At 41.1% G+C, this 15,089-nt stretch overlaps 1 protein-coding gene across 1 annotated transcript; it reads left to right on the forward strand.

Annotated features, from left to right (window-relative positions):
* Nucleotides 1-11,908: 11,908 nt before the first annotated feature.
* On the forward strand, nt 11,909-14,460 carry LOC139830770 (non-specific lipid transfer protein-like 1). The gene is made up of 3 exons (XM_071819597.1): nt 11,909-12,369; nt 12,575-12,607; nt 14,136-14,460. The coding sequence occupies exons 1-3, from the start codon at nt 12,021-12,023 to the stop codon at nt 14,270-14,272; spliced, it is 519 nt and encodes a 172-aa protein (XP_071675698.1). The 5' UTR covers nt 11,909-12,020; the 3' UTR covers nt 14,273-14,460.
* The last annotated feature ends 629 nt before the right edge of the window (nt 14,461-15,089 follow it).

The raw sequence follows: 15,089 nt of genomic DNA on the forward strand, positions 1-15,089 counted from the left end.
GTCTATAGCAATTAAAATCTTGGGGATCCAAGCATCCCCAAGCTTGGTGGTATCATATCTTCATTGTTATATCTTTGTAACTTCTTTTTAATAACGTAATTTGCAATATAATAACCAAAACCAGCTTGATTAACATTGATAGTAGGATCATTAGAGAATTTTTTAAGAATAGCAATTAATTCTTGCAAGCTACACTTATCAAGATCGGATAATGGTTCTCTTACTTCACTAAGTATTTTCACATTTTCTATTTGTTTATCATTTTCAAGCAGTGGTTCTTTTCCATTGATAACAATTTATTTAGCCTATTCCATTGGGTTTTCCAAAAACATAGTAGATTCTACCACTATACCCTCTTCTTTGTCATCATAATTTATTTCTTCATTAATATCTAAATTTAAATTCCTAACTTAATTCAATCTTTTAATAATATTGGTTTCCACTATCATCCCATTTAATAGGGCAAACGCATCACGAGGTTTGTTTTCTAAGAAGATAATTTTAGACTCTTTGTTTAGGAAACTCATAGATACATAATGAAAACTATTTGTAAGCATCCAATATTTAAACCCATGTTCCATATTAAAAGAAAGTTTTTAAAATCTTAACCATGTTTTAGTGAGGGTTTCATTCTCTTAAATATTCTCAGTATCTAAATCACGAATTCCCATCCCTTAAACGGCCCAATTAAGCGAAATCATATATGTGCCTGCCCGCAAAATCCTAAAGCGCCTATTATGCCGGCATATAAACAGCAACTAAACGGGCTGGCCCACTTACTTATTGGGCCAGCCCATTTGATTTACGGTGGACCCCACACTCTAATTGGGCTGGCCCACTTGCTTTAAGGTGGACCCCACCCACGACTGGGCCGGCCCACTAATTAGTTGGGCCAGCCCAATTGCTTTTATGGTGGACCCCACATACTAAATGGGCCGGCCCTTTAAGAGGAAAGTGGGACCCACCTGTGTTTTTGGCCCGGCCCACTATCTTGTTGGGCCGGCCCACTATCTTGTTGGGCCGGCCCACTTGCTATATGGTGGTCCCCACATACTAATTGGGCCGGACCTTTAACAGGAAAGTGGGGCCCACCTATGCTTTTGGCCCGGCCCACTATCTTGTTGGGCCGGCCCACTTGCTATATGGTGGACCCCACATACTAAATGGGCCGCTACTTCTTTAACAGAAAGTGGGACCCACTGTTGTTTTGGCCCGCCCACTATCTTGTTGGGCCTACCCACTTGCTATATGGTGGACCCCACATACTAAATGGGCCACTTCTTTAACCGGAAAGTGGGACCCACTGTGTTTTTGGCCCGGCCCACTATCTTGTTGGGCCACACTTGCTATATGGTGGACCCCACATACTAAATGGGCCGGCCCTCTTTAACAGAAAGTGGGACCCACCTGTGCTTTTGGTCCGCCCATCGCTTGTTGGGCCACCATTTGATCAAATGTGGACCCCACGTACTAAATGGGCCGCCCGAGCATAGTGAAAGTGGGACCCACGTGCTAACTGGGCCGGCCCAATAACTTCTTGGGCCTACCAGCTTGCTTTAATGTGGACCCCACTTTGTAAATGGGCCGGCCCGATACCAGGAAAGTGGGTCCCACATGTCTTGTGGGCCGGCCCTTTTGCCTGTTGACCGGTCAATCGAGTGCATTCGGCCCGGCCCACATGCTTAGTGGGCCGGCCCATTAAAGTTTTGACCAGTCAACCTTAGAGGTTAGGCCCGGCCCACGTAACTAATGGACCAGCCCAGCTATATAGTTGACCGGTCAAACTAAGTCATGTAGGGGGGCCACACAGTAGGGGGCGCGCCCCCCTTGGCCGCGCCGCCATGTAGGGTGGGGCCCCCTGGCTCCCCTCTGGCCCCTCTTCGGTGCTCTGGAAGCTTCCGTGAAATATAAGATCGTGGGCCTTGATTTCGTCCAATTCCGAGAATATTTCATGTGTAAGATTTCTGAAACCAAAACAAGCAGTAAAAATGTGAACCGGCACTTCGGCATCTTGTCAATAGGTTAGTTCCGGAAAATGCGTCAAAACGATATAAAGTGTGTATAAAACATGTGAGTATCATCATAAAAGTAGCATGGAACATAAGAAACTATAGATACGTTTGAGACGTATCAAGCATCCCCAAGCTTAGTTCCTACTCGCCCTCGAGTAGGCAAATGATAACAAAGATAATTTCTGAAGTGACATGCTACCAACATAATCTTGATCCAATAATGATGTAAGGCATGCGAACTGAGATCAAATTATTCTAAGCAAATGTCTATATTGATATAAGAGATGATAATGCAAGAGTTAAACAAGCTAGAAGTTTTCATGAACTATTACTTTAAAGACATGAAACCGTACAAAGTTCATTAAAGATGTTTTAAGTATCCAGCGTAGAAGTTCTATCCTTCATTCCAAGCATCAAGTAAATTTTCACAACATAGAAGGATTCAGTCAAGTGAAAATAAACATGAACTTCATGCATCAACTGTTTCGAAGTCTACTCAACCGGTGAGCGCAAGCATTTGGTATTGGCACCAGGATGTTATGGCAAAAAGAACGTTAATGGGGGTTTGGAAGGTCAATGAAAGAAAGTCTCACAAAGCTATAAGTGATCATTAGACAAGAGGAAGTCTTATAATCGAAGCTATGTAAGGAGTAGTGATTGCCATGCAACAGATGCACATATATCTATATGTGTATGAAAGCTCTCCAATGGAACTAGTGGGGGTGCATCCAACTTGGTTGCTCACGAAGACCTAGAGCACTTTTGAGGAAGCTCATCATTGGAATATACAACCCAAGTTCTATAGTGTAAATTCCCCACATAGTTATACTAGTAAAACATGAAAACTCTCTCACATGGAGTATAGGTGCTAAACATGAGCACAAATGATGACTATGAATACTGCAGGTGCTAAAACATGAGCACAAGTGTGGATAAAAGATAGTGATGTTGCCCCCCCTTTTTTTCTTTTTCTCTTTTTTTTTTCTTTTCTTTTTCTGTTTCTCTTTTTGATGGCCTCCATGGCTCTTTTCACTTTTAGGGGCAACATCCTAATATGACAACACACTTTTTGGTACAAATAACTCATAATGAATAAAACATGATGTATAAAACTGTATGCCTCGCAAAGGTAGCAGATGTGCAATGATCTAGCGTAACATGGGTAAACCACACATCAGCTGTATAGAATCATGCAAACCAATATATAAATAATAAATGACAACAAGTCATGTAATGTAAAATGGAAGTTGCATGGCAATATATCTCGGAACAGCTATGGAAATGCTGTGGTAGGTAGGTATAGTGGCTGTTTTGAGGAAGATGTATGGGCTTATGTGTAGGAGAACAAGAGAAAGTCCTCCCACGGGTTTGGATGTACTGGCGAAGTATGCACAATTCTCAATGTGAGCAAAAGGCAATGCACAAAGATCAAGAGGCTAGCAAATTTGGATGGTGGAAGTGCCAAAAACCGTAGCTTAACATTAGTCAAAAAGAACTCACAAGCTTATTGCAAACAACTAGCAGGTTCATCATTAAGAGCATGATTAAAATTCACTCCAAGGAGGGCCGTTCACGGTGGCAAAAGTACCCCGCTAGCTCCCTCGACCTTCAGCACAACTTAGTTATTACGATGAACTCTTAGACATGGAAAGCTATCAAGTCCAACTATACCTTCAACCATTTAAGTAGAGTTTGTAGTACGGCACAAGCTTAAAGACAACAATCCACTAGTAATTTTAACTTATTTATCCAGCAAGCTTTACCATCTAAATACCTCAAAACGCTTGCAAAGAATCAGGTTATCAAAGCTCAACGATCTACAAGATTATGCAAGTATTTCATTATACCACTACCAACATTTTCTGAACCAATCAAATAACAATGAACGAAGCAGTTTCAACCTTTGCCATGAATATTAAAAGTAAAGCTAAGGACACATGTGTTCATATGCAACATCGGAGCGTGTCTCTCTCCCACACAAGCATGAATTTATTCAGAGAATGAAAATAACAAAACAAAAATAAAAGCACACAAACGCTCCAAGTAAAGTACATAAGATGTGACGGAATAAAAATATAGTTTCACTAGAGGTGACCTGATAAGTTGTCGATGAAGAAGGGGATGCCTTGGGCATCCCCGGCATCCCCAAGCTTAGATGCTTGAGTCTTCTTGAAATATGCAGGGATGAACCACGGGGGCATCCCCAAGCTTAGACTTTTCACTCTTCTTGATCATATTGTATCATCCTCCTCTCTTGACCATTGAAAACTTCCTCCACACCAAACTCAAAACAAACTCATTAGAGGGTTAATGCATAATCAAAAATTCACATTTTCAGAGGTGACATAATAATTCTTAACACTTCTGGACATTGCACAAAGCTACGGAAAGTTAATGGAACAAAGAAATCCATCAAACATAGCAAAACAGGCAATGCAAAATAAAAGGCAGAATCTGTCAAAACAGAACAGTCCGTAAAGACGAATTTTTCTGGGGCACTTAACTTGCTCAGATGAAAATGCTCAAATTGAATGAAAGTTGCGTACATATCTGAGGATTACTCACGTAAATTGGCAGATTTTTATGAGTTACGTACAGAGAATAGTACTCAAATTCGTGACAGCAAGAAATTTTTTTCTACGCAGTAATCCAAATCTAGTATTATCTTTGCTATCAAAGACTTTACTTGGCACAACAATGCAATAAAATAAAGATAAGGAGAGATTGCTACAGTAGTAAAAACTTCCAAGACACAAATATAAAACAAAAGTGCAGAAGTAAAATAAAAACATGGGTTATCTCCCAACAAGTGCTTTCTTTATAGCCATTAAGATGGGCTCAGTAATTTTAATGATGCACCCGCAAGAAATAAGAGTTGAAGCAAAAGAGAGCATCAAAAGTAAATAAGATACACTTTTAAGTCTAACTCACTTCCTATGAAAAGGAATCTTGTAAATAAACAAGTCATGTAAGCATAATGCAATAAGCATAGGAAGACAAGACAAGCGCAACTTCAAGATTTTCAGCAAAAAGAGAGGTGTTTTAGTAACATGAAAATCCCTAGAACCATATTGTCCTCTCTCATAAAGATTTTCAGTAGCATCATGAATAAACTCAACAATATAACTATCACATGAAACATTCTTATCATTAGCTACATGCATAAAATTATTACTCTCCACATAAGCATAGTCATTACTATTAATTGTAGTGGGAGCAAATTCAATAAAATAGCTATCATTGTTATTCTCATCACCATAATCATCATATATAGGAGGCTTATTGTAATCATAATTAATTTTCTCCTCAATAGTAGGTGGACTGAAAATATGAGAGTCATCATTGTAATCATCATATATAGGAGGTAAAGTATCTTCAAAGTAAATTTTCTCCTCCATGCTTGGGGGACTAAAAATATCACAACCAGCTTCCCCAAGCTTAGAATTTTCCATAGCATTAGCAACAATGGTGTTCAAAGCGTTCATACTAATAACATTGCTACTAGCATGCAAATAAGGTTTCATAGGTTTTTTAATTTTCGCATCAAACAATCCATGTCTTAACTCAGGAAATAGATTAAAAAGCTCACTGTTATTTTCCATTATGCCTAGCTAGTGAAAAACAAGAAACAAAAAGATGCAATTGCAGGATCTAAAGGAAATAGCTTCGAGCACTCACACACCGGCAACAGTGCTAGGAAATAGCTTAGTAGTCGGAGGATGTGAATACCTTTTACCTTACCTCCCGGCAACGGCGCCAGAAAATAGCTTGATGTCTACGCACGCTTCTATTCTTGTAGACAGTGTTGGGCCTCCAAGAGCAGAGGTTTGTAAAACAGCATCAAGTTTCCCTTAAGTGAATCACCCAAGGTTTATCGAACTCAGGGAGATAGAGGTCAAAGATACCCCTCTCAAGCAACCCTGCAATTACGATACAAGAAGTCTCTTGTGTCCCCAACACACCTAATACACATGTCAGATGTATAGGTGCACTAGTTCGGCGAAGAGATAGTAAGATGCAAGTAATATGGATGAATATGAGTGGTAATAGCAATCTGAAATAAATATGGCAGCGAGTAAACATGCAGTAGAACAGTAAATAAACGGAGATTCGATGTTTGGAAACAAGGCCTAGGGATCATACTTTCACTAGTGGACTCTCTCAACATTGATCACATAACTGAATAGATAAATGCTACTTTCTACACTCTCTTGTTGGATAACAAACACCATTCATTGTGTAGGGCTACAAGAGCACACCTCAAGCCGGAGTTAACAAGCTCCACAACATCCGGAGTTCATATTTAAGTAACCTTTAGAGTGCATGATAGACCATTTCAATATATACCAAGTACTAACATAGCATGCACACTGTCACCATCAGGCTATGAAAGGGGGAATAGATCGCATCAATACTATCATAGTAATAGTTAACTCCATAATCTACAAGAGATTACAATCATAACCTATGCCAAGTACTACATGATGCACACAATGTAAACATTACATCATGGAGGAGGAATAGAGTACTTTAATTAACATCACTAGAGTAGCACATAGATTAATAGTGATACAAAGCTCATCATATGAATCTCAATCATGTAAGGCAGCTCATGAGATCATTGTATTGAAGTACATGGGAGAGAGATATGAACCACATAGCTACCGGTACAGCCCTTAGCCTCGAGAGAGAACTACTCCCTCCTCATCATGAGAGACAGCAGCGGTGATGAAGATGGCGGTGGTGTCGATGGAGATGCCTTCCGGGGGCAATTCCCCGTCCCGGCAGGGTGCCGGAACAGAGACTTCTGTCCCCCGAATCTTGGCTTCACGATGGCGGCGGCTCTGGAACTTTTCTCGTATCGTGGCTTATTGGTTTAGGGTTTTCGCGACGGAGGCTTTAAGTAGGCGGAAGGGCAGCCTCAGAGGAGTTCTGGTGGGCCCACACAGTAGGGGGGCGCCCCCCCCTTGGCCGCGCCGCCATGTGGGGTGGGGCCCCCGGGCTCCCCTCTGGTCCCTCTTCGGTGCTCTGTAAGCTTCCGTGAAATATAAGATCGTGGGCCTTGATTTCGTCCAATTCCGAGAATATTTCCTGTGTAAGATTTCTGAAACCAAAAACAGCAGAAAACAGGAACTGTCACTTCCGCATCTTGTCAATATGTTAGTTCCGGAAAATGCATCAAAACGATATAAAGTGTGTATAAAACATGTGAGTATCATCATAAAAGTAGCATGTAACATAAGAAATTATAGATACGTTTGAGACGTATCAGTCTCTTTGTCTATAGCAATTAAAATCTTGGGGATCCAAGCATCCCCAAGCTTGGTGGTATCATATCTTCATTGTTATATCTTTGTAACTTCTCTTTAATAACATAATTTGCAATATAATAACCAAAACCAGCTTGATTAACATTGATAGTAGGATCATTAGAGAATTTTTTAAGAATAGCAATTAATTCTTGCAAGCTACACTTATCAAGATCGGATAATGGTTCTCTTACTTCACTAAGTATTTTCATATTTTCTATTTGTTTATCATTTTCAAGCAGTGGTTCTTTTCCATTGATAACAATTTATTTAGCCTATTCCATTGGGTTTTCCAAAAACATAGTAGATTCTACCACTATACCCTCTTCTTTGTCATCATAATTTATTTCTTCATTAATATCTAAATTTAAATTCCTAACTTAATTCAATCTTTTAATCATATTGGTTTCCACTATCATCCCATTTAATAGGGCAAACGCATCACGAGGTTTGTTTTCTAAGAAGATAATTTTAGACTCTTTGTTTAGGAAACTCATAGATACATAATGAAAACTATTTGTAAGCATCCAATATTTAAACCCATGTTCCATATTAAAAGAAAGTTTTTAAAATCTTAACCATGTTTTAGTGAGGGTTTCATTCTCTTGTTGTTTAAAGTCCAATATATTTTTTGTGTGGTAAAGAGTAAATTTCCCAAATCTATCTAAGAGCAAGGCCCTCACATTATACCATGATTTAAAATCCTTTTTTGGTGTATTATCATACCATATTTTAGCTATTTTTGTTAAGAAGTATGGAAATAATTTGGCTTTCAATATCATAGGATATAGATTAGGAGTTTTTATTGTTTTGCAAATTCTTTCGAAATTCATGACATGATGATAGCTCCAAATTCCGATGCTTTTTTACTAAGGATTCTTCACCATCTATCACTTGGTTTTATTGTGTTTTCATTGGATTTTGTGTTTCAACTAATGTTAATATCGCAATCCAGGAGAAACCTTGTTTTGAATTATGTATTTAAGGAAACCATCATTTATGGAGGACCCGAGGACATTTATGACTTGATTGCAATGAAATAACGAGATTTCCTTTAGAGGCCAATTCCATCCAGGGGCAACAGAAGGTTTAGCGGGCACCCGTACGGGTGGGGCTGACCGTACCACCCGCCTGTACTGTGCGCCGCCGCCTTCTCCATATCAAGGCAAGCCTATTTATTAAAGGACACAACCGAAGAAACGCAACACAACAGCCACCATTTGGCGCAGAATAGAAGATATCAGATTTGAAGAGAGAGAAGACCACCATCGACTCCAGCGAAGATCAATCCCTTCAAGATCATTAACTCATCCATCACCCACTTGTATTGAGAGAGAGATTCATACTTGTAGGATTAGGTATTGAAACCTATATTTCATCCTGGTTTGTATTTGATTTGATCTTTAGCTATTGTGGCTTACTACGGTAATATCAAGATGAACTCCATTTACATTGCTATGATACCATTATGCGATTCTCCTCCCATGTGTGAGTAGATCCCATTAGCGTGAGAGATGTAGGGGATTGGTGAGATGTGTTGTGCCAATTTTATTCCATTCATTTGTGAATTTATTTATAAGATGATTATGTATGAGAATGAATGTCTATGTGCACCTAATGTTGTTATCTAATTTAAGGGCCTGTGTAAAATGATCTCAAGAACTCGTAGACATGAACTTGTTTGCTAGTGAATTGGCGACCCTCGAGTGACACGACCGATAACAAAGAGGATCTAGCAATACTCGGGGAAACACAAGGAACCACCAAGCTTAAATCTTTGATCTGGTTTAACCACCTTAATAGATGCGCTGACCATGGCTTAGGTAACATGCAGAATGATCATTGTAGAAAGATAAAATCTACCAAGAGGAGTATTTTCTCTCTTTTGGGTTGCTTGCGTACTCAGATATAAAATAGAAAAATCATATTCACTTATCACATTTATTCCACCAGGCACATTCACTATCACCATGAACTGAATCCTCCCACGCCTACCTTTCCATTTAAACCTGTTTACTTATTAATTGTTGTTTACTTTTATGCACTTTACTTTTCAAAACTTCAAATTTCCTTATTTATTATCACCATTTTCCATTTAAATTCTTGTAGTCAATTCACCTAAGACTTGTGATACCTTGGGTGCGACCGAAATACCGCATATAAACATCTTCCTACGCTCCTCGTTGGGACACGATATAAAAACCGAAATAATACTTTCACGAAAACATGCACAAATGACCCTGTGTTCTTGCATGCCATCACATGTCATTCAGCTGCAAATGAGTTACCATTAGCAAACTGTGTGGTGTAAAGTGTAATCATTACTTTGGGATTGATGTAGCATTCAAAATTTCCCGTATTGGAAACATGGTCGCAAGTTTGTGCTCTTAATTTTAACTTCTTACTTCTTCCCGCATAGTGTGCATCTTAGCATAACTTCCATTTTCCTCCTGTAGCAATGAACTTGAACACCAAGTGCATTAGATGCAAGCTTCTAGCCAAAAGTTTTAATCTTCGGTGGTACATTTGCTTTCCACATCATGTTCCATAGAGATATTTCTCCGTATGGATTTTTACTGGTTGATGTTTGTCTTTCTCTCTATTGAAGTTGCATACCCAATATATATGCAACTCATAATTGATTGACTCAATTATTAGTTAAAGTTTGTCACAAAAAATAAATTGGCTTTGTTTTTAAGAACAAAGGGAGTAGTAAAATGCACACAACCAAACTACGGCCCAAAAACCGAAACTCGTCTTAGCTCCATTTGTGCTCCTTCTCATGAGTCTCAACTCAAGACGACCTCTCATTTATTTTTTCATCGGGTGCAACAAATATTTGAGTTAAAGATCGTGCATTCAAAGAGAGATGGAGATTGCTTTGTATCTACTCCATATAGCTCTTGTGCAGTGGTGTGCAACATTGACCGTCTATGTATGTTTGACTTTAAACTACACTCGTTAGGTTAGTCATAGTTCTAGTATCATAGCTAGTATCATGCACATTGGTCCCATAAAAATGCTGATGTGGCAGCTAATTAAAGAGGAGAGAGGAGATTGGAGTAACATATGTAGATACTGTATCATAGCGTGTGTCACGAGAAAAGTTAATGCCAAACAAATCTTGTGCACAAATTTGCATTGAGATTCTAAAAAACAATAAATATAGTGTGACTATGATACTACTTCATGATACTAACCACTATAGAGATAATATCACACACAAGTATCATATGCATGATACCACTATATGATACTTACCACTATGACCAGCCTTAGTATAGTCAATGTGCATTCATTAGTAGTAGTACTATAGGTAGACTTTTGTTGCATCACGACAAAGAGTCATTACTAGAGATATTATGACATGATGCATGTAGTTTTTTTTCCATATATAATATCAAGATTAGGTAAAAAGTTAAGGAAAATAGGAAACAAATCAGGAAAATAAACTATGTTTTGAATATCTGAAAATATGCATTTTTGCCATTGGATTGTTTACCAATAAATAGATTTATCACCTCCCCTCCCACGTTGCTCATTTGCAAAAAAGTAACCCTCCAAATGATAGTTAGTAGGAAATATGTCTGCATATTCCATTTCAACGATGTCCTCTCGCACCGTCTCCTTCATCTCTCTACCACCGCACAACTTTGGCCACCGTCGGCGACCACCTTCTACTCCACCTATCACCCTTCCCCATGTATGGAGATGTAGAATATGGTTCCTTCCCAACCCTCTCCAGTAGAGCTGGCAGGTTCATGCTCCGACGTCGCCGAGGAGGGGGATCCATGTTCCATCTTAGTAGTTGCCGGTGTTGACTTCTTTCTCCATAGCAACACCTTCTTCTTCATCTGCGTTACTAGCAAGTTTTCCTCGTAGAGTGACAATAGCATTTGTGCCTTGCACTATGAAAAGTTCGATCTAGTTCCAACATTCGTTCTTTTCTTCTGGCCAAAGCGTTCCAGATTTGTTTTTTGTTCATGGTGAAATCACCTATTTTACAATGCTTCTAATTTGTAGTCTGAACCATGACAATACAGTTCGAACATAGATGTGGGCTGACAGGTTGAGTCAGGTGAGGGACATTTTTGCGAAATGTGAATTGGTATAGGTGGTTTATGCAAAAAAAAAACATCTTAAAAATGACGGTGGGGATACAAGGAAAACACATATGTTCTTTTTGAAAAATAAAAAATAGCATGTTAAAGTTTCAGAAAATTCTGACAGTAAATTTACATGTATTAGAATATTGTGTTCTACCAACGTGCAAATCATCATCCCAGAATATTTTAATATCGGGGCTATACAAAATATGTCAGGCTTTGTCTTTTTTGTGCAGCCATGATCAAATTTAACATGTTGCTAGAACAAAACATAGTCCACATATGTAGCTTTTTTTTAGATATTTTGAAACTTTAAAATACCTTTTTGAAATTTATCTAGCCGTTTGTACATATAGAGAAGTTCAGATTTGCAGAATCTATCCATTTCCATAGGATACGCGTCCCCACCGCCGTAGCCCGTAGCCGTCCGCCGCCCAACCACCATAAAAAACGACCCCCGACACCCCTCCTTGATTAGAGTACATCCTACAAACCTCGCTCGGTCGTTCACATCCCGGTGTCTGCCCCAGCCCCCCACCACCACCACCTCACTCCACTCCTCTCACATCCAAGACCACCCCGCAGTAGCCGCCATGGCTCTCACCGGCGGCGCCACCTCCGCGGCGTGCATCCTCGTCCTCCTTGCGCTCGCCTCCGCAGCTGGCGCGGCCACCCCTGCCCCGGCGCCGGCGGTGGACTGCACGGCCGCGTTCGCGGGCCTCGCTGACTGCCTCGACTACGTTACGCCCGACACCAAGTCGACCCGACCCTCCAAGACCTGCTGCGGGGAGGTCAAGACCGCCGTCAACAGCCCCTCCACCGTCGACTGCCTCTGCACCGCCATGGCGGCCAAGACATCGCCACTACCGATCAACATGACCCGGGTGCTCGCCCTCCCCACCGCCTGCGGCGAATCCCCAACCGTCTTCAGCAAGTGCAAGGGTGAGCTCCCAGCCCTTTCCTCTCCTCTTCTTGCACCGGATTTGGCTCAAATCTTTACTGATGTGAAAAAAAAAATCCCACATAAATCACACCCGAAATCCTACAGTTTTAGTAGGAAATAAAAATCGTCTTCTCCATCTGTAGTGCAGTTTTACTAGTAGTATATGGAAGATCTTAATTCGTAGATTTCTTCGTTTGTTTGCAGTTGTGCCGGGCGGTGCAGGTACCCCCACTAAAGGTAATGCTCTTCTCTACTTCTGCACATCATCCACTTTGTATTGCATTCTTTGATGCGTGCCCGCTTCTTATCTTTGTTGTTCTGTTTCGTACTATGATGTGCGTGTCTGTTTCAGTACTAGCCTAGTAGGACATACGTTTAGTAACATTACTAGGATGTACTCACGCATCTACCCAAGCTTTTTAGGCTTTGTTGGAGAGTATGAACAAACAAAGTCTTGTTCAGTTACATGTCAACTTTAGCTAGAAAAAATCTTTTATCAGTTATTACATCACATATCATAAAACTCCAAACGGAAAGGAGGTCGTCTTTGTACTTTCTACACTAACATGAAAATTTAAATAAATTAGAAAATACATTGTTCTTTTACGAGAGTACTCAATTACTCATCACTCTACCCTTTGGTTCACAAGAATGGCATAAAAAAGGGGCCGCCGTATGTGTTCTTCGTCCCTGAACAGAGCAGTATTATATTCCCAGCATTTGCGCTGCCTTGTAGCTTTGCGAGCCATTGCATGTGCACTCTGAGCAGCCAAAAGATACAGATAGGAGCATTTGTACTAAAGGTACTTTTTTATCTGGAAAAACTGCTAAAAGAAACTTTGACTAGCCAGAGCCAGTCACATGCTATCATGACAAAACCCATTGAGTACATCGTTCCCGTTGCCTTCCATGATAGGGAGGATAATCCCCTGCCTTGTTCATAGGCTAGGAGTTAATCTGGATTTTTCTTCTGCCAGCAAGAGATGCTATTTTGATGTGATGCACTTGGCATCATGCAAAAGATGCACACCTATACTACTTAATTCCTAGAGATCTGTAATGTGCTGTTAGTCACGGGGAGGCACAGGCAAACCAGTCACGGGAGTCTTTCTGGAGACTAGAGACAACCCAGGAAAAATCAAAATAATAATAAAGAAAAAATCTAGTGGGCAAGCCAAGATTTTGATGGGTTACGTTCTGAAGAACAGCGTCCATGGCCAAGCATTCATCCCATTTCCTTGCAACTAGGGCTGTTGAAAAACGGTTTGGCCTTGAATTATTCGCACTTGCTTCGCTGTCTTGGTGGAATGAAAATGGACTGCTAGACCGTTTCCACGGTTTTGACTGTTTACACCGGCCTTTTCTCTGAACACCACTAGTCGTCTCTTGGCTAGATCTGTGAGACCAAAATTGTGATGTAGATGCTGCCACTAGTCCCACTTGTAGCTGGGCAAATGCTCCATCTGGCTAATCAGTCCAATCTAGACATTTCTGGATAGTTGCCTATGTGGTGTTTGCTTGCGTAGTTTCATTGAATTGAAGAGTGGGGAGCCGACACCTTGTGGTTTCCAGCTATTCTGATAGCTGGAGCAATAATAACAGGTACTCGTAGCATAAGTTTGTGGTTCGAGACGTGACGCCGCTGTTCAAACTGAAATGCAAAAGATATTTACATCCTACCAGTTTTGTATTCCCATGTCTGAACTCTGAATTCGTTTCAACAGCTTTGGAATGCTTGGTTCTGATAATCCTTTCATCACTGCAGCACCGGCACCAGCCAGCGGTGGTGCAATTGCTTCGCCACCAAGGACCAATGCGGCTGCGAGGCCTGCTGTCTCCGCTACCATTCTCGTGGTCGCGGCAACCGTCGCGGCTCCTCTGTTCGCCTTCTATTACCTCTGAGGACCGGCTTCTCAGCCTCGCTTCATGTTATATCAGACACCTTGTTACTCTTTGACATGAGTTGTTGCGCAATCTGAATTTACCCTGTTCTGTTCGTCGGGATGGGTTATGAGTTACTGTGACCATCATATGCAGTGGCCTGAATATTCAGTAGTTGCCAGTTATGACAGTCTGGTGAATTGCTATTATTTTCGAATGTGGGAGTGATGATCTTTGACGAATCTCGGTAGGGAGCAGCTTCTTTGCTTGCTCGTAGTCAAGCCTCTATTCTACTAGTTTATAATTGTCCAGTCAAACATCCACCATGGTAGGCGCTTAGATTTTCATTTTTCAAAAAAGAAAGCAATGTTGAATACTTGTCTCCAAAGTCCAAAAGCCTCCTTTTCGAGGGAGCTAAATTTTACGACCAACTGACAACGGACCACGTTAGGACAACATTCAGGTGCCACCAATTGAAATGAAAGAAATGGATAGAAGGATCCATCTAAGAGCATCACCAGTCGCGTTCCCCAAAGGGATTTGGGGCGCGTCGGACCAAAAATGCGTTCCAGCTACGTCCCCAAAGCCCATTTTTATCCGACGCGCCCCGATACGGTGTCCGGCGCCCCGAGCCCGTCCCCGTCCCACAGGGGACGCACCGGGGACGTCGGACACAACGAAAAGCAAGGCGGGGAGTGGCGGGGCCGACCCGTCAGCGGCACAATTAATTTTAACCTAACCGGTCGCCTACCTCGCGACGGAAGTTATTGGCGCGCAGCGACGGTGCAGTTCCCGCAGCGACGGTGCAGTTCCCACAGAGGGCGTAGCGACGCGTCCC

The sequence above is a fragment of the Lolium perenne genome, chromosome 4 (assembly GCF_019359855.2).
Source record: "Lolium perenne isolate Kyuss_39 chromosome 4, Kyuss_2.0, whole genome shotgun sequence".
NCBI lineage: Eukaryota > Viridiplantae > Streptophyta > Magnoliopsida > Poales > Poaceae > Lolium > Lolium perenne.

Excerpts from the sequence above, each read along its gene's own strand:
- LOC139830770 (XM_071819597.1), top strand. The coding sequence starts at position 12,021 with ATGGCTCTCACCGGCGGCGCCACCTCCGCGGCGTGCATCCTCGTCCTC. Across the intron at positions 12,370-12,574 it reads CGTCTTCAGCAAGTGCAAGG|TTGTGCCGGGCGGTGCAGGT; the intron begins GTGAGCTCCCAG and ends GTTTGTTTGCAG. Across the intron at positions 12,608-14,135 it reads TGCAGGTACCCCCACTAAAG|CACCGGCACCAGCCAGCGGT; the intron begins GTAATGCTCTTC and ends TCATCACTGCAG.